At 37.2% G+C, this 26422-nt stretch overlaps 1 protein-coding gene across 9 annotated transcripts in view; it reads left to right on the forward strand.

Moving 5' to 3' along the window:
* The window catches only part of LOC121369369 (protein polybromo-1-like), a 77672-nt gene extending 52257 nt beyond the window's left edge, over positions 1-25415 (forward strand). For 6 of the 9 annotated variants that reach the window (XM_041494416.1, XM_041494418.1, XM_041494417.1 and 3 more), the window contains 4 exons: positions 606-962; positions 19296-19407; positions 21466-21695; positions 24914-25415. In XM_041494416.1, the coding sequence (XP_041350350.1) occupies positions 606-962; positions 19296-19407; positions 21466-21695; positions 24914-24915 (701 nt within the window). In that variant the 3' untranslated portion in view covers positions 24916-25415. The remainder of the gene's footprint in view (positions 1-605; positions 963-19295; positions 19408-21465; positions 21696-24913) is intronic. The other 3 variants (XM_041494423.1, XM_041494424.1, XM_041494422.1) reach the window with 2 other exon arrangements.
* The last annotated feature ends 1007 nt before the right edge of the window (positions 25416-26422 follow it).

The following is a 26422-nucleotide window of genomic DNA, read 5'->3' on the forward strand; positions in this document are numbered from 1 at the left end:
TAGTATAGAGCTGACCTTATGATTTATTTCCATATATTAAATATAATAAATAGCTTTATCCTGCCATCACTATAAACAATATGTGATAATTAGATAAAAATAATAATTTATAGTTTCGGTCGGTAACCAGAAATGTAGGTCAGGTGACGACTCATTTACAATAGCATATCCTTTATGTTGTTAGTTTTCATCCAGCATATACAAATAAAGTTTTGTGTTATAGTAAGATAACCAACCTTACATATTCTTTTATGAATTAGATTTTAAAAAGGCTTTTATTGGCTTGTCAAAATTTACCTAACATTCTACAAAGAATGACTGCATCTATCTTTTATGATGCCATAGCACAAAATACTTTCTAGATTGATGGTACACAGTTAACTGGCTATTGCATTAAGACATCAGCTTTATTTTGCTATGGTCGAATGGTGAATGATGCTCTAACCATTGCATGTCTTCATGCAGTAAACGGTTATTCTCTATAGAAGCCGTGATCATTAGTTTACGAGAAGTAAGACAGATCGGTAGACCTGGGGTGAAGAGAATGTGTTGTGATCTTTTGCTTTCTTTATTTTGTTGCTTTACGGTACCTTTACGTTTATAAGGAATGATGTATGGCTCACCGATGATGACGCCGCCGTCAAGAGGAGTTGCCGGAATGCCGCCGATGCCACCAGGACAGAGGCCGTTTATGGCGCCATTCTGTCAAACAGGGAACCGCCTACCCGGGGCCTACCCCGGCATGCCTCCGGGTCAGACAGCGAGTCCCCACCCAGGCATGCCGCATCCCCTCCCTGGCATGTCTGCCGCCCCCTACCCCATCAGTCCTGGTGGTACTCCACAAGGTATGCCACCACACGGGTTCTCCATGTATGCGAGGCCATCCTGCCTGCCCCCTGGTGACGGGATCTCACACTATGCTCATGCTTTTCGATGCCTTCCTATGTCTTATCTGCACTATGGTAGGATTTTGTCTCATCGAGTTTCTCATCTAACAGCCTGTTCTGATGACAGTGTTACAGAGCTTACAGGGTTCTTACGCATCCTGGAAATCTTAGAATGTCCTTGAGTTTTGTTATTTTAAAATCCAGGCCTGGAATGCCCTAGAAAAAACATTAAATTTTATTGTGTCCTGGAAATGTCCTCGAAATTTAGGCCACAAATTTGGTGGTTTATTTTTTTCGCATGTTTACTTTTGTTATCCTCATAACCTGTCTTAACTTCAGACAACAGTTCGTTATAAAAACATTCATTGATTGAACATTTCATGTCCTGGAAAAAAAATGTCCTGGAAAGTCTTGGAAATGTCCTTGAATTTTTTTTTTTTTTAAGTGTAAGAACCCTGTCCATTGTCAAATTAGCCAATTGCTCATTTCAATACAAAGTGACTACAACATTTGGTTTTTGACTAATGTTTTATTTTACATTTAAACTTTTGAATAATTTTCAGCTGACAAGCACAAAAATAAACAAATGAAAACAAATTCTCCTTTTTATGTTCAACATAATTACTTATTTAGTATTAAAATTTAAATGCATTATCATCATATTTGTATGAAAATGTTTCTGTTTATTTAATTTTACAAACCTTTTCATAGAAGAAAAGGTTTTGCTATTAAAGTATGTTTTCCATTTGTTGTGTCGCTTAGAGTGTCTGTAAATTGAAACACTAGTTTGGCTTTTTGATATACATCTAGTGTATGGTAACACTTCTAAGTGCTGCACTCAGGTTTGACTGGGAGCCCTACAGTGTAATTATGACTGTTAACTTTGTCCCTGTCCAGTGTGCATCAGGAAACAGGCTGTACGACGAGACTGTTAGTGGCATGGTTCTGTTGGTGGTTGTTTTTGTTTACTTCTCTCTGCTTGCATCTAATGTCATAACATCTATATTCAGTTCATGTGCGATTAACATAATTAAAATACCTGCATAATTTATTTTATTTATTTATTGGTATTTATATTTATTAACATTGTATTGCATTATATATAGTTTACATTTTACAGTCAAACCTGTCTTAAGCAGCCCCCTAAGAATTGTTTAATTGTTTTTTTTTTTTTTTTAGCACAGTTGGCTGTTAAATACAGGGTATGGTAACTTCTGTACTATAGTGGAAGATTTGGGAAAATATTAGATTGACTTAAACAGGTGGCTGTTATTTACAGGATATTTAGTACTATATTACTGTAGAAAGTTTGTAAGTCAGGTGGTTGTTAATTACAGATGTTTAAGTCAGATGGTTTTTAAATACAGGTTATTCAGTACTATATTAAGGAGGATGGGTTTTTTTAAACAGGTGGTTGTTAATTACAGGTTATTTAATACTATATTAAGGAGAATGGATGTTTTAAGACAGGTGGTTGTTAACTACAGGTTATTTAATACTATATTAAGGAGAATGGGTGTTTTTAGACAGGTGGTTGTTAATTACAGGTTATTTAGTACTATATTACTGTAGAATGTTTGTAAGTCAGGTGGTTGTTAATTACAGATGTTTAAGTCAGATGGTTGTTAATTACAGGTTATTCAGTACTATATTAAGGAGGATGGGTGTTTTAAGACAGGTGGTTGTTAATTACAGGTTATTTAGTACTATATTAAGCAGGATAGGTTTTTTTAGACAGATGGTTGTTAAATACAGATTATTTAGTACTATATTACTGCAGGAGATGTTTAAAGGTAGGGTCAACTCAAACAAGAGCCTTATGTGTTGTAAAGATGCATACCCGGACCACCAACACATACTGACACTTTAACACATGAAAAACGCGTAATTTTACAGTTAACAAAAAAACATGATTATTCCCGCTAACTGGGGGCAGCCATTTTGTTTCATTTTTGTGACGTCCGGTGGTATAGCTTGGGGCGAAGTGACGTCAGCTCCGTCCATCTTCTCTATGCACAGTGTAAACAAACTCTCTAATTTACGACAAGGCGCTTAGCTTTCATCAACCTGACTTGTAAAACAACATAAATGACTTGATAGTATAATAAACTATTTAACTAAATATATTTCAGGTTACATCAATAGAACGAAATGGAGTTATAGTATTTTTCTTTTTAAAAAAATCCAAAGAAAAAATGCATACTATTAGGCCTATTGGTAGGGTACGTTCGAGCAAAAACTACCACTCACGATACCCAAGTGATACTTTTCTTTTCTTTGGGACGACATAATTGGTCAGTTTTGTGATTTTAGATGGGAAAGTCTACTTAATCAAGGGTTTTACAGAATTACTTACAGTAATAAAGCAGGGCGGTTGGTAATGTCCATTACGATTTGAGGTGTATCCGTGCTGTTATCACACAATACCCTGTGATCTTCATAAAAGAGGCACGTCTTTTTAGTGTGTCTAGACACGGTGTCTGGGGACCGTCTGAATATACACCTGCCAATCAAGAACCGCAGAAAGGCCACGGAAAGAAAATACCAATTAACCAAGGAAACACTCCGATTGTTGTTTCAGTACGTGGGTTAATTTATGTACGAAACATAATAGTTATTTCAACACTTTGACAATGGTGGTGAAAAACATGCATAAAGTTTCACAACTGTATGCTTCAAAAATACATGAAACGGCATAGCCGTGAGTTAGCAGGGTTCACCTAGCATCCACAGACTATGATAATAAATATAATAATTATTTATTTACTTAGTGAGGCTAACTCAGTTAGCAAAATCTAATCTTCCCTGAGGCCCTCAGGTACAAACAATACAGAATTACAATACGTACATTTATGAACAAGTAGAAAATACATATATGGCATAAAGCATATATACAAATGATATTATTTTAGCAAATATTGCTTGAGTCTATATTTAAAAGCAGAAGTATTTAGCTTTAGGTAATTGATTCCAAAGTACTGGTCCAGAGTAACTGAAAGCATTTTTAAAATAAAGACATTTTAGGTTTTGGAATAAATAGATTTCCATACTCTACATTTCTAAGTTTGTAGGGATTGTTTTCTCCAACATATATTAATATATGGATGGCTGGGTCTGCTTGGTACAATTCAGACATGTGACAATCCACAACACCTCGCCCAATTTTGACTGTCATTGGTTGAGTCATTCTAATATAAGTTAAAAGGAAATTTGGCAACTCAAGCCATACAAAGTTAAAATATTCTTTGAGATTTCATTTTGGCAGTGAACATGTATGTAGTTCTGTCATCTATATACATGTATATCCACATCTACATGTACATTTGTATCTGTGTGTGTGTGTGTGTGTCTGTGTGTGTCTGTGTGTGTGTGTGTGTCTGTGTGTGTGTGTGTGTCTGTGTGTGTGTGTGTGTCTGTGTGTGTGTGTCTCTGTGTGTGTGTGTGTGTGTGTCTGTGTCTGTGTGTGTGTGTCTGTGTCTGTGTCTGTCTGTCTGTCTGTCTCTGTGTGTGTGTGTGTGTGTGTGTGTGTGTGTGCTGCATTTTTGGTAATATTTTAGTTTATGACATTGTTTATTTATGCTTGAGGAAGAACATTGAATTTGCCAGTTTTATAGTTGTTCTTTGTTTATGAAACTGTGTAACTTAGTGGATGTTTTAACCATTTTTATTTGTGCAAAATAACCGAATACACAACAGAAAACTGAATTCATAAATTTCACTGTGTCAGAAAAAGGCCTGCAGAAAAGGGGAATTAACAAAATTAGTTTTTTTCTTTTTATGATAGCCAACAGCCATTACAGTATAATGTGCATATCTTTATTGTTAAAAATAGATATGATGACGGGGATCTGAAAACTATAATGGTGAGATCAGGAGAGCTGTGTTATTTTCAAAACAGTTGAAGTGTAAAGAGATTGATGATTGCATTTCTGGCAAATATTATATAGTCCAGCTGTAATTCCATCATTAAAATTTAACATAGATGACAACTGTGATAAGGACACTTTTAATATATTCAATGCTTACATGTTAATAATGTTTTCAGCCAAGAGGTGTCCGAATGTACATGTATGCCATCTAAAATTGAACATAACATTACTTTAAATGAAGTGTTCTGTGAACGAGATCCTCCTGGATCTGTATACTTTCTCACTTACGCAGACACAAATAAATAATCAGTATGTTGAAAAACGAATTCATGTTCAGACCAATAACTAAGTGTTTTTAGGAGCTTGATTAAGAATATTTAGGAGTGGAATTATTTCACAAAGCTCAGCAACACTGTATTGTTCTACGTTTAACTCACTATTACTTGAAAAGGAAAGACAAAACTACAAGGACAAAATACAAAACAGTTTGCACACTGCCAGATATTTCAATATTATTACCCCAGTGGTCACTCATAACAGGGAAACTACTTTTATTTTTTCAGTGGGAAATATTCTGCATTGGTTTAACGTACACTAGTATTGGACACTTAAAACCAATCACCTTGTCGGTACTGTAACGCACAGAAAATTATATCACGTAGTTTTAAAGCGTTTGCGTCTTTCTGTTTTCAGTGTTAAACTTGTAATAAAATGGTAGTTTAATGCAATTCATTATAAAATATTTATACAGAATATATAGAACTTTGGTTTTTGAAAATTATCTGTGAATTGTCATTAAATTACAATGTTAAAGCAATGCCGAACAGTGTGTAAAGTGATTTACATTGTTTCTATTTACATGGATGTGTATCCGGTGTATATCGAAAATAAAGGCTTTTAAAAAAAATCCAAATAGATGGGGTAATAAATAGAATAAAAAAACTCTGTACCAGTTATTAAATCAAATTTATGTCCCTCGTGACAAATAAAAATTATTTCCGTTGGGACATAAATTAGATAATAACTGGTAATTATCCTCTATCTACCTGCAGGTATTAGGCTAAAGAACTTTACAGCTTCAGACCTGTCCATTCTGCATGTTGAAATGTTTAAAATTACCAGTAAATAGATGACCTATAAAAGTATATAAGGTTGAAGCATGTGATGCCATTTTAATACCCAATACCCATACAGTTTGAAATTTACTAAAATATGTCCCACTTTTAAAAAGTTGTGGTACTTCTTTGCTTCATTATCTATAATTCTTGAATCATGATGTAAAACAGAATGAAGCTCTTTGGTGCACTTGAGATATAATGTATGTTAGTTTGATAGTTTGTTTTATTGTCATCATTATCCAGCTAGTTAACCCAACTATCAACTGAATGTGATGTTTGTATATCACTGAAATAATTTTTCTCACTTCTTCGTCTTAATTCACTCAGTTCTGTACTCTCATGTAGGCAGATCTGTAGGCGTTGCTAGATATTTGAAATTGTTAGTTTTGCTAAGTAACAGTTACCAAGTAGCTTAATTTTGTTTTGTCCATGTGATCTGCATGACAGAGCACATATACAATGTTGGGAGGTTAGGTCAAAGGTGGGAGATACTCATGACAATTTGGAAGTGATCTCTTGATACCTTGTATCAGTTTCCAGTCCTGATACCTGATGTAGACCACCTGTGTATTTGACATCAGTGTCCATTCAGATGGGATTAGTTGGTCTAGTTACTACTAGTAACCACTTGACGTAGGGCCCTGCGTAACAGGAAACACATTTGTCCTGTTTTTTGGACACCGTTTACCAGTCCAGGGTAAACGTGATGAACGGCATTAACCAAGTTACCTCTTGTCATGCTACAGCAGTACTCCATATAGTGTCTTAACACAGGTGGCTGGATAAGGAGGTGGCTGTTAATAGGGGTAGTATACATGTGGCTGGATAAAGGAGGTGACTGTTTAATAGGGGTAATTTCTATGGACAGGTGGCAGGAATAGATGGTGTTTAATAGACATAATGTTAAGATAGGTGGTTGGATACTTGAGGTGTCTGTGTGATAAAGGTAATGTCTATGGACAGGTGGCTGGAATGAGAGGTGTTTAATATGGGTATTATGTTAAGACAGGTGGCTGGATACTCTAGGTAGATGTTTAATAGTACAGGTAGTGTTAAGACAGGTGGCTGGAATGAGAGGTTTAATATGAATAATATTTGAGGACAGGTGGCAGTCCCCTCTTCCACCCACCCAACCCTTTCCTGTCCAGGACAGGCATGTGCTACAACAAATTGTAAAACCCCCCATATAACATGACATGATATTAGATGTGTCTGTTTCAAAAAAGGGGTAGTGTCTCTGGACAGGTGGTTGGAATAATGGTGTTTATTATGGGTAATTATGAAGACTGGTGGCTGGATTCTGCAGGTGGCTATTTGAGCAGGTTTTTACTAGTCATGCTTGTAACTACAGTGGACTGCTTGTTCTTTGTGACCGGCCTCGGTGGCGTAGTGGTTAGGCCATCGGTCTATAGGCTGATAGGTACTGGGTTTGGATCCCAGTCGAGGCATGGGATTTTTAATCCAGATACCGACTCCAAACCCTGAGTGAGTGCTCCGCAAGGCTCAATGGGTAGGTGTAAACCACTTGCACCGACCAGTTATCCATAACTGGTTCAACAAAGGCCATGATTTGTGCTATCCTGCCTGTGGGAAGCGCAAATAAAAGATCCCTTGCTGCTAATCAGAAAGAGTAGCCCATGTAGTGGCGACAGCGGGTTTCCTCTCAAAATCTGTGTGGTCCTTAACCATATGTCTGATGCCATATAACCATAAATAAAATGTGTTGAGTGCGTCGTTAAATAAAACATTTCTTTCTTTCTTTCTTTCTTTGTTCTTTGTGAATCGAATCTACTTGCTGTGCGGGCATCGTGTATTAGACAGACAGGCTACTGTTTCCTCTTCTGATGTATTGAACACTGCTTCTGTGAGACACACCGCAAGCTGTGTGAGGTTCACCCAAACTGGGTTGAGAAAATAAACTTGTTTACTTTGTGGGAGTCCAAAGAAAATCTTTGTTTTTCCAGTCTATATCAGTTCTTTGATTTCTGTGTGCTGTTTGCTTGTAATACTGTTTGTAAAATTTGCTCATTTTTTGGCTTGAGTTGTTTTGATTTTTAGGCTGTTCTTGATCTTTATGATACTGTCTAATCTGTTAGTCCATCAGATTTTTTCTAATAAAGCTCATAATAAATTCATACCAACTACATGTAATTGGTAACTAATGTGGGATTTAGCTTTGCAAAACTCATGTTCAAACATTAATGGCCCTATTTAAAAAGCTATACAACATTATATTAAATGAGTTATAAATGATATGGTGCATTAGGACACTGGACCTAGAAAGTTAAGATTGTGGAACACATAATTAATATTAACAGCTATATTTGTAGTAAATTACATCAGCATTTCAATGCCAAAACAAATTTTAAAAATAAATCTGTCCAAACATCCATAATCTTCCAGTTGCGTAATATACAGCAATCTGTTTTAAAGTGGACTGGGGCTAAGGTAGATTTGTTTTTGTGGTTTATCATATTGCAGCTTAGATTTCATTTGCTATTTGTTTTATTGCAAAGTACAGAGTTCGTTTACTGTGTCAAACTACACAGCATAGATTTTGTTTACTGTTTGTCATACTACACTGTATAGATTTCATTTACTGTTTGTCATACTACACTGTATAGATTCCATTTACTGTTTGTCATACTACACTGTATAGATTCCATTTACTCTGTCATACTAAAACGACCATCCTGTACTCGGTAAAGACCAAAGTCTCCATTGTGCCCAAATTAGTGACATCTAAAGCCCTGATCATAAACACTGTGTAGATTTCATTTACTGTTTGTCATACTACACTGTATAGATTTCATTTACTGTTTGTTGAGGGCGGGCCATAGCCCAGTAGTGGTAAAGCACTCTCTTGATGCACAGTTGGTTTGGGATCGATCCCCGTCGGTGAGCCCATTGAGCTATTTTTTCGTTTCAGCCAGTGCACCATGATTGGTATATGAAAGGCCATGGTATGTGCTATTCTGCCTCTGTGAAGTGCGTATAAAAGGTCCCTTGCTGCATTAGAAAAAATGTAGCGGGTTTCCTCTGACATATGTCAAAATGACCAACTGTTTGACCTACAATAGCCAATAATTAATAAATTAATGTGTTCCAGTGGTGTCATTAAACAAACAACACTTTTACTGTTTGTCTACCATATTGTTTAGATTTCATGTTATATAGTACACACCTCTCCTCATTTACTCTCATGACACTTGACCTTTCCTGCTCTTGGAAGCCACAGTAAGAATTAATAGTGATTGATCAAGCCTAACCAGTTTTAAGGTCAATGATAATTACAGCAGCTAGTTCACTTCCTGCAAAGTCATGCAAGGTTTAAAGGACACAATGAATGGTACACAGTAGTGCTGTTTGTTCGAAAAATAATAAATAACCCTAATATAATATATGTCCAAATAGAATTACGTGTGTGTGTGTGTGTGTGTGTGTGTGTGTGTGTGTGTGTGTGTGTGTGTGTGTGTGTGTGTGTGTGTGTGTGTGTGTGTGTGTGTGTGTGTGTGTGTGTGTGTAAAAGTATTGTTGATAAAATGTTGTTATGTCTTCTACATCACCTCTAAGCACTAGGTGCAGCCATGTGCAGTGAAACCCCTCAAAACCAGACCCTCTGTAAACCAGAATTCCCATAAAACCAGACTGTCTGGTGGACTGGAATTCCCTTAAAAGCAGAAATGTTTTCAAGGGTTATTTTTTAAATACTAGTACAGAACACACATGTAACCTCACTAAACCAGATAACCGTTAAAACTGGACTTTTTACTAAGTCCTGTGGGTTTCTGGTTTAGAGGGGTTTCACTGTATTTTTATTAGCTGTTGTACTGTTACATGATGTTGTACTGTTACACGATGTACCGTTACACGATGTTGTACTGTTACATGATGTACCGTTACACGATCTTGTACTGTTACACGATGTACCATTACACGATGTTGTACTGTTACACGATGTACCATTACACGATGTTGTACTGTTACACGATGTTGTACTGTTACACGATGTTGTACTGTTACACGATGTTGTACCATTACACGATGTACTGTTACACGATGTTGTACTGTTACACGATGTACCATTACACGATGTTGTACTGTTACACGATGTACCATTACACAATGTTGTACTGTTACACGATGTACCATTGCACGATGTTGTACTGTTACACGATGTACTGTTACATGATGTTGTACCATTACACGATGTTGTACTGTTACACGATGTACCATTACACGATGTACCGTTACACGATGTTGTACCGTTACACGATGTTGTACCATTACACGATGTTGTACCATTACATGATGTTGTACTGTTACACGATGTACTGTTACACGATGTACCATTACACGATGTTGTACCGTTACACGATGTTGTACCGTTACACGATGTTGTACCATTACACGATGTTGTACCATTACATGATGTTGTACTGTTACACGATGTTGTACCGTTACATGATGTTGTACCGTTACATGATGTTGTACCGTTACACGATGTTGTACTGTTACACGATGTACCATTACATGATGTTGTACCGTTACACGATGTTGTACCGTTACACGATGTTGTACTGTTACACGATGTTGTACTGTTACACGATGTTGTACTGTTACACGATGTACCATTACACGATGTTGTACCGTTACACGATGTTGTACCGTTACACGATGTTGTACCATTACATGATGTTGTACTGTTACACGATGTTGTACCATTACATGATGTTGTACCGTTACATGATGTTGTACCGTTACACGATGTTGTACTGTTACACGATGTACCATTACATGATGTTGTACCGTTACACGATGTTGTACTGTTACACGATGTTGTACTGTTACACGATGTTGTACCATTACACGATGTTGTACTGTTACACGATGTTGTACTGTTACACGATGTTGTACTGTTACACGATGTACCATTACACGATGTTGTACCGTTACACGATGTTGTACCGTTACACGATGTTGTACCATTACACGATGTTGTACCATTACATGATGTTGTACTGTTACACGATGTTGTACCGTTACATGATGTTGTACTGTTACACGATGTTGTACCATTACATGATGTTGTACTGTTACACGATGTTGTACCATTACATGATGTTGTACTGTTACACGATGTTGTACCGTTACATGATGTTGTACCGTTACATGATGTTGTACCGTTACACGATGTTGTACTGTTACACGATGTACCATTACATGATGTTGTACCGTTACACGATGTTGTACTGTTACACGATGTTGTACTGTTACACGATGTTGTACCATTACACGATGTTGTACTGTTACACGATGTACCATTACATGATGTTGTACTGTTACACGATGTTGTACAGTTACACGATGTTGTACTGTTACATGATGTACTGTTACATGATGTTGTACCATTACACGATGTTGTACTGTTACACGATGTACCATTACACGATGTTGTACTGTTACACGATGTTGTACTGTTACACGATGATGTACCGTTACACGATGTTGTACCGTTACACGATGTTGTACCATTACACGATGTTGTACTGTTACACGATGTACCATTACACGATGTTGTACCGTTACACGATGTACCATTACACGATGTTGTACTGTTACACGATGTACCATTACACGATGTTGTACCGTTATACGATGTACCATTACACGATGTTGTACTGTTACACGATGTACCATTACACGATGATGTACCGTTACACGATGTACCGTTACACGATGATGTACCGTTACACAATGTTGTAAATGTAACAACATCTGTTTAGGTCTTGAGATTAGAACCAGCTACCCCTAACTCCTACCACAACCACGTGATCTAGTCCAAATAACTTTTCACGCTTAAACTTTATACTTGCATATACAATATTTGATTAATTTTACATTAATTTATGATCATTAATTACAAATTTGTCAGTTGCATACCTAATCTTTGCCTAATTAATTTGATGACAATCGTGATTGTACGGTGCTGGCACAGAGTGTAAACAGGAGAAATCTGAAAGTAAACACAAAAATGTGACACATTTTCTGGTTGAACTCTTGCTTTTCAGACTTCCTCTCTTTTGGCCTCCAGTTTTGTTTTCCTTTGAACTGTCCCAAAGATTTAGGAGTAGATATTTGCACATAAACCTGATATCAGACAGGTTTTTTTAGGAGAATATATACTCTTCAAAAGAAGAAACGCAAAACGACATTGTCGTAACATTTGGAGAATTGATTTAATTATTGAATGGTGAGTCCGATAATTACCAAATGTTGCAGGATTGTTCACAATTCACTCTAGTCCATTGTGAGTAAGTGATAGGACACACCACCAAGGTCAAGGTCATCTGGAGTCAATACCGGGTGTGGCCTCCGCGTGTGTTGACAACTGCCTGGCACCGCCTGCCCATTGAAGCAACCAGAGTACGGATGACGTCTCGGGGGATGGTGGCCCACTCGGCCTGCAAGGCTGCTGCCAGCTCGGGCAGGGTCTGGGGCTGTGGCTGTCGCTGTCGGAGGCGTTGGTCCAACTCGTCCCATAGATGCTCAATTGGGTTCAAATCCGGTGATGTCGATGGCCAAGGAAGGACATTAATGTTGTTGTTCTGTAGGAAAGCCGTTGTGAGACGTGCTGTGTGAGGCCTGGCGTTGTCATGTTGGAACACTGCGTTGGCGTTGGCCATAACTGGAACGATGTGTGGCCGGAGGATCTGGTTAATGTAGCCCTGTGCATTCAGGTTGCCCTGCACGTGGACCAGGTCAGTTCTGCCAGTGTGTGAGATGGCTGCCCACACCATGACACTACCTCCGCCGAATCTGTCCACTTCCTGCACACAGTTTGCCGCATAACGTTCACCACGACGCCTATACACGCGACATCTTCCATCATGACGTCGGAGCAGAAATCGGGACTCGTCACTGAACCACACCTGTCTCCATCACAGTTGAGGCCATTGTTGATGAATCTGGCACCACTGCAGTCGGAGTCGACGGTGTTGTGGTGTTAAGATGACACCTCGAACTGGACGTCTGGCACGAATTCCTACCTCACGTAGGCGGTTCCGTACGGTCTGGTCGGATATCCTGCGCAAACCTGGTATTGCTGCGGCTGTGGAGGTGGCAGTAGTCAATCGTTCCCGAAGGTGGCGTACCCGGATGTAGCGGTCCTGCCCGGGGGTAGTGACCCGTGGTCGACTGGATCTAGGGAGGTCACGTGTTGATCCATGTTGCTGGTAACGGTCCCACAGTCTGGAGATGGTGCTTGGGGACACATGGAATGCCCTGGCAACGGCCGTTCTGGATTCACCTGCGTCTAGTCGGCCGATGGCATTGTTTCTCTGCGGTTCACTGAGACGTGGCATGTCCTGGATTGTCAACTGTCGGCCAGATACAGAGGCCAGGCAAGCGAACACCCTGCACTTTTATACTGTCGGTGTTCATGTTGCACGTGCAGACAACGCACGTGCAGTGGTGACATGGTTTGCACGTGGCTGCGTTTTTGCGAATATTCACATTTTGGAACTTTATTGTACAGTAGCTGCGTTTTATCGAATGTAACCGTGAGAATGTGTTTGGGACATGCAATGACCTTATATTCACAAAGCATGAACCGGTAGGAAACATAAAATCGGAGTTATAACCCATTTGTACCCTTTTGCGTTTCTTTTTTTGAAGAGTATATATGTAGTTGAATTAATAATTTTCACATTTTAAAACAATACCTTTGGCAGGAAACCAATTGTACGCAACTTTGGTAATGCCCTTTTAATATATTTAATTTACTGACAGCAATCTAAATATCTGAAATTCTGCCATGTGTATCTCAGAAATATATTGTTTAAGTAAGAAATTCAATATATTGTGCACAGCTGTCAATGCTTGTATTCAAATATTTGTTTCAGTTAAGTGTAATCATATTTGTTTTAACTTAGCAGTGTACTAGTAATGGAAGTATAATACCAGTAACATATGTTTCAGATTTTTAACAGAATTCCCTTGCTAATTTCCAAATGTGCTATGAGCAAGGTTACGGGGAGTTGCCTGTATCGACTCACATTTCTAGAGCTTTATTGAAACAATAATAATGCACAAGTTGGTCAAGTTTAAAATGATTTCCAGGTGATTACAATATTGCTTCGCCATGTGTGTGACCTGTCATTAGGTGTGAAAACACTCCTGCTGTAATTATTGTATTTTGTAAGAGTCGTTCTGTGTGCTGCAGGAAACTCTGAATTGACCTTGAAGTAATAGATTGTGTGTTGTGGAAGAGAGTCCCTACCAGTAATTTGATATATGCACTATAACTATTAGCAAGTGCATGCATAGGAATGTTTTGGAGGGGGGATTCTAGACTCTAGCAGATACAGTGCCTCAAGCACAAAGCCTCAGGGTGGGGGTGGTGGAGTGGGGATGGGGGAGTGTCTATTCAAATATTGACCTTCAGGCACAGGAGGTAGACAGATTAAATTATTGTGAGGGTTGGTGGGTAGAGCATGTTCTTCTGTAACATTTTGAAAAGTAAATGTCTTGAAATGCAGTTTCCTGCATTACTAATAGAATTGACCATGACAAATGCTGGTATATGCAGCATTTTTTAAAATAAAATTTTCACAATATATATATATGTACATGAGTATATGAGTATATGCTGAACTGGTTGGATTACTTTAGTAGTGTTTACTTTAGTTCTAGGGGGATTTGGAATGTGGATTTTTTTTTGGACATTACTAACATGGTGAACAGTCATGTTGGACAATTAACATGTTGGACAATAATGATATTGTTAGTTATATCATGTTGAACAGTTATAACATTTTGAACAAAAATAACAGCAATATGTTTGACAGTTGTAACATGTTGGACAGTTGTAACATTTTGGACAGCTGTAACATGTTTGACAGTATAATAACTAGTTGGACAGTAATAAGATGGTTTCTCATGACCGATATCGACTTAGTACAGGTTTATTTGTATGGTATTAGTAAGTGATATCTTTCATCAAAAATGTTCGGCTTGCATACAACACATACAGATAATGAAAGTCAGTAGAATTATGTTTTCCATCTGTCTTTTTAGCCATCAACATCTGGTTTACGACAGGGTAAACTTCAAGTATGATTAAATTTCCACTTAGTTTTGGCTCTTATTGTAGACCTAATTGTTGTACATGATGATCAGATTTTGTGTCAAGATTGCAGAATGTTAAGTAACAAAAAACTAAATATTTGGTTTAATTTACATTGTTAAATTGTGTTTGTTTTTAAAGTGTTGTTAAAGTTTGGTTGTCATCGATAGTGTGCCACATATTGTATTGAGTTGCTAGGTGAGAAACATTTCATGTTGATGATGTCCTCTTGGTAATCAAGTGTCGGCTCGTAAATGTTTCATCTTGTCTAGACAATTCATCACACGTGGTACTCCTCTTAGAGGGTACTGCTTTGATGTGTGCTGTATATCAGAGGTTGCCCGTGGAGTAGTCCCGGGCAGAGGTTTACCACAGTCCTCTGAAATAGTCTCCACTTCACCTGATACCCAACCCCTCTCAGGATCACGCAGAGTGTTACCATATATTCTTCTCAGATCTTACATCTATATATAGTGCCCCTTAAACAGTGTTTTTGCCAGCTGATTATGTCCTTGGTGAAATCTGTTGTGTGATGCTAATCAGAATCTGTTGTGTGGTATTATGTGTCAGTACTTACTACGTACATTAATAAATTAGTTGTCTGTCGGTACAGTGTTAAGTCAGTGTGTTTGTCCAGTAACCAATCAGTTTGTATATCACATGACAGTGTATTATATGATGGCAGGTTATCACATGGCAGTGATGCAGTGTGTATCAGTAATATCCTCTGTTAGCTTGGTGATAAGCCTATCAAGTTGCAGCAGTAACTCTTATCTTGTACCTATCAGCATAGGTAATTCAACCTAGAGATGCTTAGAATTATGAAGATGTGTATGATAGCAAATTAGTGATGAACTTAAAGGTTTCTTTAGTTCACATTTGTTTAGAACTGATATGAGTGGTAGTGTTTGGCATATATTTGAATCCATGTTTGAGAGCATGAACATCAGTTAAATAAATTTCCTAAAGTTTATTGTCTGAATAGTAGTAACTCTTAGAAAGGAAACTGGATCAGTGATCATTAGTTAGATTACCACAAGTATTTTAATGTAAAAAATATTTAATATTAGATTGATGATAAAGTTTGATAGACTGCTGCCTGATGTACATGTACTAGTAGCAGATAAAATACTAATGTATCTCTACACTGACTAACCATGGTAAATATCACTGTACACAGTTTACATCATCTTTGTTCGACTTAGCTTACTTCATCTTAGTTCGACTACCTTCACTAGACAGTGGTGTGTTAACTCTTCAAATCCTTTCTGCTTGGCAAAATATGCATATTTCTAACACTTTGTAACAGCTGGTATTTATTAACACTTAAACTTACAATATTTTATATCATTTAATAATTATACTCGCTAACACTTTTCATATTTATGTATTATATATTTCTACTAACACATTTGTTTTCTTCAGAATTATATTTTATTTGAAAAATAAATTTTGTTTAGCATTTATTTTACCTACTAATACCATGTTATAAAAATTGTTATTGTTGATATGTTAGGTACATGTACAGTGTATATAATATTATAATAAACTTGTTAAAGACATTTTAAACGTGTTCTGTAAGAAATGAGGATTAAACATTTTCACTGTATCGATTATTATAGATCTGTCAGATTACTATTGATAATTTGTTTAGTTATATTGAGCAATTAGTTTAACCTTTATAATAATCACTCCTAGCCCAAACATGCATGATTTGGACAAAGACATGTGCATAGTCTATAGTTAGCAGATTGTCAAAGTTAATAATGTGTATAACATTAATCTGGTGCAATTATTTTCCAAGACAGGATATTGAGTGTCAGAATAAGTGAAAGCCTTTCAGCTGGAGGTATAAGGGTAGCGTATTGAGGAGATAATAAACATTAACCACTGATTAATGTTGTTATCCAGAAACTAGTACAACTAGTTGTTACGTTGCCAAGAAACTGACACACTAGCTGTGTGTGTACGTGTTTTTTCACACCGTTGGATGGTGTACAAGTCTTTTACTCTTGGTTTATGTCAGTACACATACATTCTTGCTGACACAGTTTTTCGCACACACACTATACCCAAAAGTACACTGCTGTACTCATCACGTTTGCACTCGTACAAAACAACAGACTTTTATTTTGTTTTTTCCCCCCTCATTTTTGTTTCTATTTTTGTGTTTCCTACATCTTTGATTTGACATCTTTAAGAAACACTTACAGCTGGTACAATGTAACATTTGGCAAAATAAATCTGACAGATATACTTTTGAGGTGTTCGAGAAACGAACAAAATTGGATACATGTAGGTCAAAAAACGGAAGCTAGTAGTGATTAGGTTTCACATGTAAGCATATGTTTTAAGATCTAGTCAAAACAGTTGTAATCCTTTGGTTTAACGCTGCTGAAAATAAAGTTCAATGCTTTTGGTGGAGATATTTTGTTTTATTATTATTTAATTAAAGCTCAATCTCACCTCACATCTTTTACTAATATAAAACAAAACATCATAGATTTTAATTTTTAATAAACTTCCTATCTCACCTGACAATATTACACTATCAGGTACTAAAACAAAACAAAGGACATCTACAGGGTGATAAAATTCATGACACCACTAATTAATCATCAGCTATTGAATGTCAAACATTTTGTAATTTTGAAAAAAACTAAAGGTATTACTTTTCTGATAATGTGTTTAGGTCCATTTCTCATAAACTATCAGTCATAGATTAATGAAACCTGGTTTATAGTTACATCGATTAATATTCAGCTAAATGCATGTTAAAAATACAAATGTTTAATTAAGGAATTTTCATTTTAATATAAAACCTTTTTTTTTTTTTTTTTTTTTTTTTTAAAGAACTAAATTGATCATGAATGTTACATCACAAATTATGTCTTTAATCACCAAGTCAGGTTATGGTAGACAAGATATTTAATTTTGTGGAATTTTCAGTGGATATCAAGTGTCTTAATGCAACATATATGTGTACATCTTGTTCACTTGTATTTTGAGGGGTTTTGTTTTAATAGTAAATTGTGTAACTAAACAGAAGCTGAACACACAGCTTTATAATGGTTAACATATGTTTTCATATCATCTAAATAGAACACTGTCTATTGGATGGTGCATATCAAAGATCCTTTGCCACTAATGGGAAAAATGTAGCGGGTTTCCTCTGAAATAGTCAAAATTACCAAATGTTTGACATTCATTTGCTGATCATTAATAAACCAATGTCCTCTTGTGTTGTCATTAAACAAAACAAACTTTTTTTAACTCTACATTGGACATGGATACGAATTTAAATTGAAAAATGACACATCTCTAACTGGGTTATCATCTCAAAAGGACTGAAATTATACTAAGACTACATGTATATTACAAGTATTCCTAAGGCTGGTGTGTTGAACAGTACAGTAGATATTGATTGGTTTTGTCATCCATAAAGTTATGTTTTAGTAGTGATATCCATGAGGGCCAGTGTTGTATATTAGTAGAGCATATTTATTATTATGTGTGCATACATTTCTGGAGGAATGTCTAGTGCTTCAGGCCATTTCCTTTGATGTTCACCATGGCAAGTGTGAACGTGCTAAAATGACTCAGTGTCTAGCCTTCTACATAACTCAGAAATAATATATGTCATAAAATAGCTATTTTGAGCTGTAATATAGTTTGCTTTATGTAGTTCTACCAAATTTACTGTTTATTATGAACATTCTAGTTCTACCAAATTTACTGTTTATTATGAACATTCTTGTGCTACCAAAATTACTGTTTATTATGAACATTCTAGTGCTACCAAAATTACTGTTTATTATGAACATTCTCGTGCTACCAAAATTACTGTTTATTATGAACATTCTAGTGCTACCAAAATTACTGTTTATTATGAACATGTACTTAGTCTTTAAATTTCTTGGCATTAATATAATTGTAATGATGAATTAAAAAACAAAGCCAGATCATGATATTCCGTATGGAAGAACCCATGTGAATACCGCACGAGCCACACTCCTACCCAGATATTCAAATTGGTGTTCTTACCATCTGTATCTGTTTAATAAGGTAACTTCAGTAATTTTAATGAAACTGCAAAATGAAAGCTTAATCTAGAATGTTTAAATCTTGCTGGTTGTGGTAAATGGTTATGTGCAGCAAAATAATATGCAAATAACTGATTTAAAAAAAAGAGTAATTTATTGAATTTGACTGTAATGTGTAATTGCTGTAATATGTGTACTATTTGTGTTGTAGAATGATATGTAATAATGGGTTATGTCTTGATGTTTTTCAGCAAATTCTCAGCAAATGGTTCCACCCCCACCTCCACCACGCCCCCCGTCTCCAATGTTTGTTTCCGTCCCTCCAAGAACCCAAAGACTTCTTCACTCAGAAGCATATCTCAGGTAAAGTATACACTGATGTAAACTAGAAACTTGGGGTTGTCACTGGGAACTGAACATACACATATATGTACAGGTTATCAGGTAAATTATACAGGGAATATTAAGTCAGTCCTGACTAGTGGAGTTTTAGTCTGGGCTAGTGAAAATGATCAGCTGTATATACATACACGTATATGTAATACACAGGCCACAAGCCAGAGCTTCAGTGAGGGCTAGTTACTTTGTCAGACATTTGTCAAACACTGCTTATTAGCAAAAACACTTGACTTGTAATATGAACAGTCTATCTTGTTCAAGTTTGGGTTTTCTGAGCTAGTCTTGGGAATGGCAGTCCTACAGGCTGTGCAAGAGGGATGAAACATCCTGTTATCGATCTCCTATGGGAGTGGCAGTCCTACAGGCAGTGCAAGAGGGATGAAACATCCTGTTACAATCTCCCATGGAGTGGCAGTCCTAAGGACGAGCACCTAATAGTGGATCTTGGAAGCAATCACGGTTTTGCCATAAACATCCTTTCAACTCTGCCTTGTGCAGACATATTTTGATTACGGTATACTGTTTTGTGTTTCAGATTACAAGAACAAGTATAGTATAATATTTATTACAATGCACATCAGTGAAGAAAATTGGGAAAGTTACCTCCAGCATAACTAAAGAGACTTGTAGTGGTTACCAGCTTTGGCTACTTGTCGAAACTTTGATTTCCTATGCAGTGAATTTGTCAGTGAAGTTTGATAGTAATGATACAAATATACGAACAGTGTACATTATAAACCACAGTCATACATTAGATACTTCAGACTTTGTTTATCAGTAATGATACAAATATACGAACAGTGTACATTATAAACCACAGTCATACATTAGATACTTCAGACTTTGTTTATCAGTAATGATACAAATATACGAACAGTGTACATTATAAACCACAGTCATACATTAGATACTTCAGACTTTGTTTATCAGTAATGATACAAATATACGAACAGTGTACATTATAAACCACAGTCATACATTAGATACTTCAGACTTTGTTTATCAGTAATGATACAAATATACGAACAGTGTACATTATAAACCACAGTCATACATTAGATACTTCAGACTTTGTTTATCAGTAATGATACAAAGGGAAATGTAGTGATTCTGATAGATGTGATGGATATTCCAGATAAATGATACACCCTTGTCATAAGTTAGAAGGGGAATGTAGTGATTCTGATAGATGTGATGGATATTCTAGATAAATGATATACCCTTGTCATAAGTTAGAAGGGGAATGTAGTGATTCTGATAGATGTGATGGATATTCTAGATAAATGATATACCCTTGTCATAAGTTAGAAGGGGAATGTAGTGATTCTGATAGATGTGATGGATATTCTAGATAAATGATACACCCTTGTCATAAGTTAGAAGGGGAATGTAGTGATTCTGATAGATGTGATGGATATTCTAGATAAATGATATACCCTTGTCATAAGTTAGAAGGATAATGTAATGATACAAATATACTTCAATAGGGAACATTCAATTGAGAACATTTTTAAAAGTACCTGTCCCAACCGGCCTTGGCCACCATGGACGGAACACTCCAAGTTTTATACAATCATGTCCACTTTCTTTAATAACTGTATGTATTGGATAAACATGTACTGTGATAATTACCAACCAGTAAAACTATAGACCTGTATGTACTGTTCCTGGTGTGTGAGGATGAAATCTTTGTGCTGCAGATGTAGGGTACAAGCTTTCCAAGACAATCTTTTACATATTATAGACATACATGTAGGTTTAAAATAAGACATATCAGATTGGATGAATAAACTAAATATTACAAATGAAATTTTAAAAATCTTTTATATCTCCATCAAATTACATTAATAAGCACTCTAGTGTAGCGTAATGTAGTGTACACAAGAGATACACTCTCTTTTCAGTAATTTTTTAATGCAAATTTGATTTTTTATTATTGTTTTTTTTTTTATTATTCTTTTTAAAGTCTCTTTCAAGGCATGTTCAAAACAACTATCAGAAATGTTGTTATCATGTTTCCAGGTACATTGAAGGTTTGAATGCTGAAAGCAAGACGATTGGAGACTGGGACAAGACCTTGTCTGCTGCTCGGGAAAACACTCCAGGTATCCCCGAGAGCAGGCTGCCCACCCATTGGCTGGGCCAGGGAGCTGGTTACCATGGCAACGTGACTAGTGCATTGTGGGCGCTGCGGGACCACATGCTGAAGGATGCACTGAGTATACAGCGGATAATCCCATTTGATGATCTCTGTAAGTAAGATAACGGGGTGGGGGGGGGGGGGGGAGCCTGGCCACCTGTCACTGGTGCTGTAGAGGTGCACTGGGGGGGAGGGCATTGACTTTTGGGGGGGTTTAAGAGGCCACGCTAATATGTATATGTCTAATGAATGTCATAGGATATGATGGAAACTGGTAGACTGATTTTAAGGATGTATCCTGGAAATGGGCAGTTCTCTTAATGGAAGACTTCAAGTCATTTATGGAAACAGGCATGATACAATTTTGAAAATGTTAATGGCTTTGTTTCAGATTTGCACCTGATGTTAAATGAACATTAAGGATACAGTACAGAGGAAAGCAGTCTAATTGTTCACACATGCTGTCCCTCCTGAACATACTCTGTTGATTTTCTGCAGTTTATTGCTGCTTTCATGGTTCTTCGTTTTATAGGTTCTCTTCATGTTTAACCTCAGTGCTAATTTTACCAGTTTCTTTATGTTCAGACATCTGCTTGAGGCATTGAAAACCCGGATCACAGTTATCTGTGCCATCCATCTTTTATTTTGATTGCATAGATGCAAAGAACATCTGTGACCAGTGGGCATCTTATTGTTTTCTCCCTCTGTGTATTTTACTGGTCATTATATGTACTGCTGATCATCTTAATATTGATTACTTCAAGATGGGCTTTTTTGTGGGGAGGGGTGGGGAGTTTTTTTCATTGTTTACTATTACAGCATTCTTTGTACTGTTGTTTATTTTACTGTTACTTTATTCTTTGTACTGCTGTTTATTATATTGTTGCTTCATTCTTTGCACTGCTGTTGATTTTACTGTACCTTCATTCTTTGTACTGCTGTTGATTTTACTGATACTCCATTCTTTGTACTGCTGTTGATTTTACTGTTACTACATTCTTTGTACTGCTGTTGATTTTACTGTTACTCCATTCTTTATACTGCTGTTGATTTTACTGTTACTCCATTCTTTGTACTGCTGTTGATTTTACGGTTACTCCATTCTTTTTACTGCTGTTCATTTTACTGTTACTTTATTCTTTGTACTGCTGTTTGTTTTACTGTTACTCCATTCTTTGTACTGCAGTTTATTTTACTGTTACTTCATTCTTTGTACTACTGTTTATTGTACTGTTACTTCATTCTTTGTACTGCAGTTTATTTTACTTCATTCTTTGTACTGGTTTATTTTACTGTTACTTCTTTATACTATTGTTTATTTTACTGTTACTTCATTCTTTTTTTTTCTGTTCTGTTACTGATAATTTTTTGTACTGTTCTGTTGTTACTTCTGATACTTTATTCTTTGTACTGTTGTTTATTTAACTGTCTTTGCACTGCTGTTAGGATCGATCGCCTTCAGTGTAGTGGTATATACGGACCTTCCTATGGGAAAGTGCATATTGAGATTATTGGTAGGAATAGCCCGTGTGGTGGCAGCAGGATCGATCGCCCTCAATGTAGTGGTATATACGGACCTTCCTATGGGAAAGTGCATATTGAGATAATTGGTAGGAATAGCCCGTGTGGTGGCAGCAGGATCGATCGCCCTCAATGTAGTGGTATATACGGACCTTCCTATGGGAAAGTGCATATTGAGATTATTGGTAGGAATAGCCCGTGTGGTGGCAGCAGGATCGATCGCCCTCAATGTAGTGGTATATACGGACCTTCCTATGGGAAAGTGCATATTGAGATATTTGGTAGGAATAGCCCGTGTGGTGGCAGCAGGATTGATCGCCCTCAGTGTAGTGGTATATACGGACCTTCCTATGGGAAAGTGCATATTGAGATATTTGGTAGGAATAGCCCGTGTGGTGGCAGCAGGATCGATCGCCCTCAGTGTAGTGGTATATACGGACCTTCCTATGGGAAAGTGCATATTGAGATATTTGGTAGGAATAGCCCGTGTGGTGGCAGCAGGATCGATCGCCCTCAGTGTAGTGGTATATACGGACCTTCCTATGGGAAAGTGCATATTGAGATTATTGGTAGGAATAGCCCGTGTGGTGGCAGCAGGATCGATCGCCCTCAGTGTAGTGGTATATACGGACCTTCCTATGGGAAAGTGCATATTGAGATTATTGGTAGGAATAGCCCGTGTGGTGGCAGCAGGATCGATCGCCCTCAGTGTAGTGGTATATACGGACCTTCCTATGGGAAAGTGCATATTGCAATTATTGGTAGGAATAGCCTGTGTGGTGGCAGCAGGATCGATCGCCCTCAATGTAGTGGTATATACGGACCTTCCTATGGGAAAGTGCATATTGAGATTATTGGTAGGAATAGCCCGTGTGGTGGCAGCAGGATCGATCGCTTTCAGTGTAGTGGTATATACGGACCTTCCTATGGGAAAGTGCATATTGAGATTATTGGTAGGAATAGCCCGTGTGGTGGCAGCAGGATCGATCGCCTTCAGTGTAGTGGTATATACGGACCTTCCTATGGGAAAGTGCATATTGAGATTATTGGTAGGAATAGTCCGTGTGGTGGCAGCAGGATCGATCGCCCTCAATGTAGTGGTATATACGGACCTTCCTATGGGAAAGTGCATATTGAGATTATTGGTAGGAATAGCCCGTGTGGTGGCAGCAGGATCGATCGCCTTCAGTGTAGTGGTATATACGGACCTTCCTATGGGAAAGTGCATATTGAGATTATTGGTATAGCCCGTGTGGTGGCAGCAGGATCGATTGCCCTCAATGTAGTGGTATATACGGACCTTCCTATGGGAAAGTGCATATTGAGATTATTGGTAGGAATAGCCCGTGTGGTGGCAGCAGGATCGATCGCCTTCAGTGTCATGGTATATACGGACCTTCCTATGGGAAAGTGCATATTGAGATTATTGGTATAGCCCGTGTGGTGGCAGCAGGATCGATTGCCCTCATTGTAGTGGTATATACGGACCTTCCTATGGGAAAGTGCATATTGAGATTATTGGTAGGAATAACCCGTGTGGTGGCAGCAGGATCGATTGCCCTCAATGTAGTGGTATATACGGACCTTCCTATGGGAAAGTGCATATTGAGATTATTGGTAGGAATAGCCCGTGTGGTGGCAGCAGGTATCATTTCTTTTTCTCTTGACAAAACTGTCAGACATTGTGCTAAGTACCGATGATTATGTTTGTTGATTGTAAATCTGCCAAACACTGGCTGATACTAACGTCTGTTATGTTGTAATTCACAGTGTATTTGTCTGATTGTGTGTTATTTTGTATCTTTTCAGGAACTCTTGAAGACCTAATCAGCTCATTACAGCATTTTATCATCGAGTCAACATTTTATATCGTGGTCATTGTTATTAGTTGTTTTATTTGAAAAACATTTTAATGTACAATACTGCCTCCAGTTGTCTACATATTGGACTTGTTTGGTCAGTGCCTGTGTGTTGTATGAATGTTTCATGCTATCTGTAGGATACAGCTTGGTATTGTCTGTAATTGAAATAGTCACTGCTAATTGCTCATTGCCAAGTCTTACAGCAATCTGCACCCTTAGGACGTACATGATAAGACACTGTCGTGGTCTTGTATGATTCTTCATACAACTGTACTAAATATTGTTCTGCAATTCACTCATCCTATAACATTATTAGCAATGATTTCCATCGGTGGGCCCATTGAGCTATTTCTCGTTCCAGCCAGTCCATCACTGGTATATCAAAGTCCATGGTATGTGCTATGCTGTCTATGGGATGGTGCATATAAAAGATCCCATGTTACTAATGGAAAATGTAGCTGGTTTCCTTTCTAAGACTATATGTTAGAATTACCAAAGTGTGACATCCAATAGCCGATGAAAAATAATCAATGTACTCTAGTGGTGGTGTTAAACAAAACAAACTTTAACTTTGTTAGCTATGATGTTGCTATGGTGTGTTTCTATGGTGTGTTGCTTGTCTGTGTTTCTGAATTACTTCAAGTGTACACAGTACCCCAATTAAAAAAACATTTTGAAATTCAATATCAACATTTGAATATTTTAGAAAATTTCCAAACTTCCCAAAAGTTACCCAAAATTCTTGTAAATTTCCAATATTCCCAGTGAAAATTTTCCACTGAAAATGCCTGGAATTTTTCAGCCTGTCTGGCTACACGAGTGACTGCATGTGGTTTTCCAGCACTAGCTAAAAGCTTATGACCTTTACTACTTAATTAGTCAATTATCCCAGGGAGAATGACAGAAATGTTAATTTTACAGCAGTGTGTGTCACTTCACACACAGAGTTATATATACTGTTTAATCAGTACGGCTGCAAGCTATATACATTATTTTTTATTTGGAGATTCGCATAAACTTGGGGGGGGGGGGGGGTAGGGGCATTCTACCTCTTCATTTTAATCTTTCAATGGCATTAAATGCATTTCCTTTTAATGTTAACAAAATCGTTAATGTTTAAAATTGAAAATTCCCACAAATTCAAGCCAGTTAGAAATTCTCAAAATGTGCCATGCAATCAAAATTTCCAAAGTTCCTAGAAAGTTCACACCCCTTTACAACCATTGTAAGGTAACTTGGGGTGGATGCTTTTCCCCTCCACTACCTTTTACATGTTTCACCTTATGACACAACTCACAAACAGTGAGGGTGCCCCCCCCCCCCACCACCCTACCCTCCCAATATAAAATCCTGCCTATGCTAATGGATGCCTTATTAGTAAAAAAACGTCACTCCATTTTTCACTAGTTCCAGTAAAGTTCAGGTTAAAGCTGAACTTTTCATCTCGTGAGGTTTA

Source organism: Gigantopelta aegis, chromosome 3 (assembly GCF_016097555.1).
Source record: "Gigantopelta aegis isolate Gae_Host chromosome 3, Gae_host_genome, whole genome shotgun sequence".
NCBI lineage: Eukaryota > Metazoa > Mollusca > Gastropoda > Neomphalida > Peltospiridae > Gigantopelta > Gigantopelta aegis.